The 6,574-nt window shown below is 50.3% G+C and overlaps 1 protein-coding gene across 1 annotated transcript; it reads right to left on the reverse strand.

Annotated features, from left to right (window-relative positions):
* Nucleotides 1-96: 96 nt before the first annotated feature.
* Nucleotides 97-3,401, reverse strand: LOC122543912 (zinc finger protein 235-like). The gene is made up of 2 exons (XM_043682815.1): nucleotides 3,102-3,401; nucleotides 97-1,578 (listed from the first exon to the last, which is right to left on the reverse strand). The coding sequence occupies exon 2, from the start codon at nucleotides 1,388-1,390 to the stop codon at nucleotides 350-352; it is 1,041 nt and encodes a 346-aa protein (XP_043538750.1). The 5' UTR covers nucleotides 1,391-1,578; nucleotides 3,102-3,401; the 3' UTR covers nucleotides 97-349.
* Between the last annotated feature and the right edge of the window lie 3,173 nt (nucleotides 3,402-6,574).

Genomic DNA, 6,574 nt, shown 5'->3' on the forward strand with positions numbered 1-6,574 from the left:
AAGATCCATTTAGGATTGAAGTAACATTTCACAGTTATATTGTGAATGAATTCCTGTCGAGAGTTCTTGAATTAGGCGAAAGATCACAGATACAAGTATTAATAAAGAATACTGCATGTCTAAAACTTCAGCAACATCTCCAGAATATTAAATTCCAGGCAATTATATAGCTGCTAATATCAGCAGAAATGAACTAAACCTTTTTGTGTCACTATTCCCGGGTGTGATTAACAACAGCACCCAATCACCCAATTATCGCAAATCGCTTCCTGAGCCGGTAAATGGCATCTCTCCGGTTTGATGGTATTAGCCCACAGCAGATTTAGCAGATTTACTGCTGAAACTCTGCTCAGGATGAAGTGCAGCTGAATGGTTTCTCCTTCGTGTGAACTCGGTGGTGTGACTGGAGGCCAAATAAGCGAGCAAATCCCCTCCCACACACAGGGCAGGTGAACGGTTTCTCTCCGGTGTGAACACGCTGGTGCCTGACCAGATCGAAGGACTGAGCAAATTTCTTAGCGCACACAGTGCAGGTGAACGGTCTCTCCCCGGTGTGAATCCGTTGATGTACAGTGAGCTTGGATGAACTGCTGAAGCTTTTCCCACACTCGGGGCAGCTGAATGGCCTCTCGCCGGTGTGAATTCTCTGGTGTGCCATGAGGCTGGACGAATGCTTGAACCTCTTCCCGCAGGAATCGCAGCTGAATGGATTCTCCTGGGTGTGGATGCGCTGGTGTGACTGGAGGCTGAATAACCGAGTGAATCCCCTTCCACACACGGGGCAGGTGAACGGTCTCTCCCCCGTGTGAATTTGCTGGTGCCTCACCAGATCAAAGGACTGAGCAAACCTCTTCCCGCACGTGGGGCAGGTGAATGGCCTTTCCCCGGTGTGAGTGCGCTGATGGGCAGCGAGGGTGGAGGAATGCCTGAAGCTTTTCCCGCAGGAAGTGCAGCTGAACAGGTTCTCCTCGGTGTGCACTCGGTGGTGTGACTGGAGGCCAAATAAGCGAGCAAACCCCTTCCCGCAGACAGGGCAGGTGAACGGTTTCTCTCCGGTATGAACCCGCCGATGCCTGACCAGATCGAAGGACTGAGTGAATCCTTTCCTGCACACGGAGCAGGTGAACGGCCTCTCGCCGGTGTGAATCCGCTGGTGTGCAGTGAGGGTGGAAGAGTTGTTGAATTTCTTACCACAGTAAATGCAGTTGAAAGGCCTCTCCTCAGTGTGAACCCTCTGGTGTGACATCAGAGAGGTTGTTTGAGTAAATCCCTTCCCACATACGGAACAAACAAATGGCTTCTCCCCAGTGTGACTGCGTCGATGGCTTTCCAGCCGGCAGGAATAAGTAAATCCTTTCCCACAATCCTCACATTTCCATGGCTTCTCCATGGTTCCAGTGTTTCGGTGTCTCTCCTGGTTGGACAATCAGATGAAGCCCCAACCATGCACACAATTCGTGGAATTTCTCTCCTCGCTATGAGTGTTGAGATTTATTTCAAACTGTATCCAGTCTGGGTGAATCAAATGACTCTGTTAATGTTTAAGGCGTTTCTCATCTGTGAATCTTTCCCAATGTCCTAGAAAAGGAATTTACAGACGTTATCACTGTCAGTAAAACAACAGAAATTCAGATGAAACAATTCCCTTGTCTCTGAAGCAATTTTTCTTCTCCTGTTCCCCCAAAGCTGGAAATTCCCAGATCAGCATAGCTGCCACCGCCCCCCTGTTGGAATTCAAACCCCTCACATCATGGAGCACAGATAAGGTGAACAGCCAAGGCCATTTCCCTGGGGTGGGGGAGTCCTGAACTAGAGGGCATAGGTTTAAGATGAGAGGGGAAAGATTTAAATGGGACCCCAAAGGGGCAACCTTTTCACACAGAGGGTGGTGTGTATATGGAACGAGCTGACAGAGAAAATGGTAGAGCCTGGTACAATTACAACATTTAAAGGACATTTGGACAGGTGTATGGATAGGAAATGGGGCAGCAGGGTGACTCAGTGGTTAGCACTGCTGCCTCATTGCGCCAGGGACCCGGGTTCGATTCCAGCTCTCAGGCGACTGTGGGGAGTTTGCACATTCTCCCCATGTCTGTGCGAGTTTCCTCCAGGTCCTCCAGTTTCCTCCCACAATCCAAAAGATGTGTGGGTTAGGGTGGATTGGTTGTGCTAAATTGCCCATGGTGTTCTGGATGTGTAGGTTAGGTGCATCAATCAGGAGTAATAGGGTAGGGGAATGGGTCTGGGTGGGTGACTCTGCAGAGGGTCGGTGTGGACTTGATGGGCCGAAAGGCCTGTTTCCACACTGTAGGGATTCTATTAAAAAACCTGGTCTATTTCCGTGCTGTGTGACCCTTTAACCCCAACTTCTTTCCCTCACTCCCAGTTTCCTCCCTCCCTTTCCTCTGCCTGGGCTTCAGTTCTCCAACTCCTGTCTACAGACTGAGAAACAAATCAATTAAGGGTGGCACTGTGGCGAGCACTGCTGCCTCCCAGCATCAGGGTCCCAGGTTCGATTCCAGCCTTGGGTGACTGTGTGGAGTTTGTCCGTTTTCGTGTCTGTGTGGGTTTCCTCTGGGTGCTCCAGTTTCCTCCCACAGTCCAAAGATGCGCAGGTCAGGTGAATTGGCCATGCTATATTGCCCGTAGTGTTAGTCAGAGGGAAATGGGTTTGGGTGGGTTACTCTTTGGAGGGTCGGTGTGGACTGGTTGGGCCGAAGGGCCTGTTTCCACACTGTTGGGAATCTAATCTAATCCTCGTTCTGGCAAGACTGTGCGAATTCCACCCAGTATCTCAGGGTTTCCCTCCCTGACCAGAGCCTCATTGATACCCTCACCCAACCCAATAGTGGGTTGACCGACCCTTCTCCCTCAGAGGATGGGGGGGGGTGGGGGAGGGGTCCATATCCCCAGCCAGGAAAACTGCCTGGCTGCACCACACAAAGCAATGCGTTTGCTGGAGATCTGGGTCAGAAGGTGCGGGAGAAATTCCGCCTCTGTGCAGAGAAAACCGCGTTAACGTTTACGACTGCAAGTGGTCCCCCTTGTTCAGCAAGCGCCCTGGGACACCCTGCAGAGCCAATGCAGCGCGTTTCCCTTACCCTGAGGCCAGATCCCCCGGCGGCGCCCTGGCTGATTGACGGCAGGTCCTGATCAATCCGAAGGAGCGGGCTCACCCTGCAACCAATCGGGATGGAGCGGGGGCGGGAGCTTGGATCACGGCCATCGGCTCCAACGCCGCCTCAGTTTGGGAATCCGTGTCGAGACTTCAGGGGGGGAAAGCGAGCTCCATGTTCCTGGCTTTAACCCTGTGAGGAACCAATGCACAAATCATTTCAAGGGTGGATGCAGGCAGAGATCATTGGAGGGAGTAACACAATGCAGGACCGAAAGGAATATTCAGTGTCATGGTTGGGGAACTGGGGGTTTGCAAACTGAAGGCTCTGGAACGGGAAGGATCCGTTGGGTCGGGTGGGGGGGGGTAAAAACGCCGAGCCCCAGGAAGCTCGGTGGAGAAGTTTGAGATTCCCTGCAGTGTGGAAACAGGTCATTCCAACAAGAGTAACCCACCCCAGACCCACTTCCCCCTGACTCATGCACCGACTGGGTAATTTAGCGTGGCCAATTCCTCCGCACCCGCGCATCTTTTGGATTGTGGGAGGAAACCGGAGCAAACCCACACAGACACGGGGAGAGTGTGCAAACTCCAGACGAGCCAGTAGCGGGCGGCTGGAATCGAACCTGACCCCCTCCCCTGGCGATGTGAGGCAGCAGTTCCTCACCACAGTGTCCTGAGCCCAAGCATTTTAGCTGCTTCAGCAATGACCTTCCAGTGGAGACCAAGGGGTGACCTTATAGAGCTGAAAATGTGTTGCTGGAAAAGCGCAGCAGGTCAGGCAGCATCCAGGGAACAGGAGAATCGACGTTTCGGGCATAAGCCCTTCTGAAGGGTTTATGCCAGAAACGTCGATTCTCCTGTTCCCTGGATGCTGCCTGACCTGCTGCGCTTTTCCAGCAACACATTTTCAGCTCTGATCTCCAGCATCTGCAGACCTCACTTTCTCCTCAAAGGTGACCTTATGGAGGTTTGTAAAATCATGAGGGGCATGGATAGATTAGATTAGATTCTCTACAGTGCGGACACAGGCCCTTCGGCCCAACCAGTCCACACCGACCCTCCAACAGTGACCCACCCAGACCAATCTCCCTCTGACTTATGCACCTAACATTATGGGCAATTTAGCATGGCCAATTCACCTGACCTGCACGTCTTTGTGACTGTGGGAGGAAACCGGAGCACCCAGAGACATGAGGAGAATGTGTAAACTCCACACAGACATGCTGTACATCTCTATCACTCTTCAGGGGTCTGTGAATAATTACCCCAAGATCCCTCTGTTCCTCGCAGCTACCCAGTCTCCTGCCATATTCCTGAATGTTTTCTCAAGTGCTCATCCAAATACTTTTTAAAGGATGTAAGGTTTCTGGTCTCCACTACCTTCCCAGGCTTTGTATTCCAAATTCCCACCACTCACTGAGTGAAAAGCTTCTTTTCCACATTCCCTCTGAATCTCCTGCTCCTTACCATAAAACTATGCCCTCTCGTTATTGACCCCTCAACCAAGGGGTCTCTATTCATTCTGTCCATACCCCTCATAATCTTGATTTGGAAATGCCGGTGTTGCACTGGGGTGGAAAAAGTTAAAAATCAACTAGGTAAAAACAATGACTGCAGATGCTGGAAACCAGATTCTGGATTAGTGGTGCTGGAAGAGCACAGCAGTTCAGGCAGCATCCAAGGAGCTTCGAAATCGACGTTTCAGGCAAAAGCCCTTCATCAGGAATAAAGGCAGTGAGCCTGAAGCGTAGAGAGATCCACATTGATGCCCTGGGGTTGAAGTGTTCCGAGGCGGAAGATGAGGCGTTCTTCTTCCAGGCGTCTGGTGGTGAGGGAGCGGCGGTGGGGGAGGCCCAGGACCTCCATGTCCTCGGTAGAGTGGGAGGGGGAGTTGAAATGTTGGGCCACAGGGTGGTGTGGTTGATTGGTGCGGGTGTCTCGGAAATGTTCCCTAAAGCGCTCTGCTAGGAGGCGCCCAGTCTCCCCAATGTAGAGGAGACCGCATCGGGAGCAACGGATACAATAAATGATATTAGTGGATGTGCAAGTAAAACTTTGATGGATGTGGAAGGCTCCTTTAGGACCTTGGATAGAGGTGAGGGAGGAGAAAAAATCACACACCAGGTTACAGTCCAACAGTTTATTTGGAAGCACTAGCTTTCGGAGCGCTGCTCCTTCATCTGGTGGTTGTGGCTCATAATCTTGCATACCTCAAACATGTTCCCCCTCAGTCTTCGCTGTTCTAAAGAAAAAGAAGCTGAGCCTTTCTAGTCGTTACTGGTAGCTCAATTTCTCCATCCCAGGCAACATCCTAGTGAAGCTCTTCTATTTGACTCGAGTGCTAGCGCATCCTTCCTGGAGTGAAGTGGGCAGAACTGCACATAGTACTCCAGCTGTGGCCTAACCAACGCTCTGTACAACTTCAACATTACCTCCTTGCTTTTATACTCTATGTCACGACAAATGAAAGCAAGTCTCCCATATGCCTTCTTAACTATCCTATTTGCATGCTCTGCCGACTTCAGGGATCTGTGAATAGTTACCCCAAGATCTCTCTGTTCCTCTTAGCTACCCAGTGTCCTGCAATTCGTTAATACTCCCTCATCTTGTTTCTTCTTCCAAAGTGCATCACCTCACACTTATCTGGGTTAAGTACCATCCACCATTGGTCTCGATCGAGATTGTGGTGCTGGAAAAGCACAGCAGGTCAGGCTACATCCGAGGAGCACAGAATCGATGTTTTGGACATCGGCCCTTCATCAGGAAAGAGCTTTTCTCTTTCCTGATGAAGAGCTTATACCCGAATCGTCGACTCTCCTGCTCCTGGGATACTGTCTGACCTGCTGTGCTTTTCCAGCATCACACTCTTGAGTCTGATCTCCAGCATCTGCAGTCCTCACTTTCTCTTACTGCCATTGGTCTACCCAACTGATCAAGCCATCTGTATCTTCCTACAACCTCCATGCATTTCCCTCGTCAGTAACCACTCTACCAATTTTGGTGTCATCTGCAATTTTGCCAACCACTTCCTCCACATTTTCATCGGTATCATTTATGTATATAACAATCAATAACAGCCTCAGTCTTGGTTCTGTGGGACACCACTGGACACCAGCCTCCAGTCACTTGAACAGCTTTCTACCACTATCCTTTGTGTCCTATTACTGAGCCAGTTTCTGATCCAACTCGCCAGGTTTCCCTCAATTCCATGTGCTTTATCCTTCTCGATCAGTCTCCCCAGTGGGACTTTGTCAAAAGCTTCGCTAAAATCTATATTAACTACATCTGAACTAAACTCCCCTCATCCACACACTTGAACACATTTTCAAAAAATTCTAACAAATTTGTTCGGCATGTCCTCCCTCTGACAAAGCTATGCTGACAATCTTTAATTAACCCATTCCTTTCCAAGCGGGTATTAATTCACTCCTTCAGAATATGCTCCACTAGTTTCCC

This window comes from Chiloscyllium plagiosum, chromosome 45 (genome assembly GCF_004010195.1).
Source record: "Chiloscyllium plagiosum isolate BGI_BamShark_2017 chromosome 45, ASM401019v2, whole genome shotgun sequence".
NCBI lineage: Eukaryota > Metazoa > Chordata > Chondrichthyes > Orectolobiformes > Hemiscylliidae > Chiloscyllium > Chiloscyllium plagiosum.

Coding starts and splice junctions, on each gene's coding strand:
- LOC122543912 (XM_043682815.1), bottom strand. CDS start 1,390: ATGGAGAAGCCATGGAAATGTGAGGATTGTGGGAAAGGATTTACTTAT.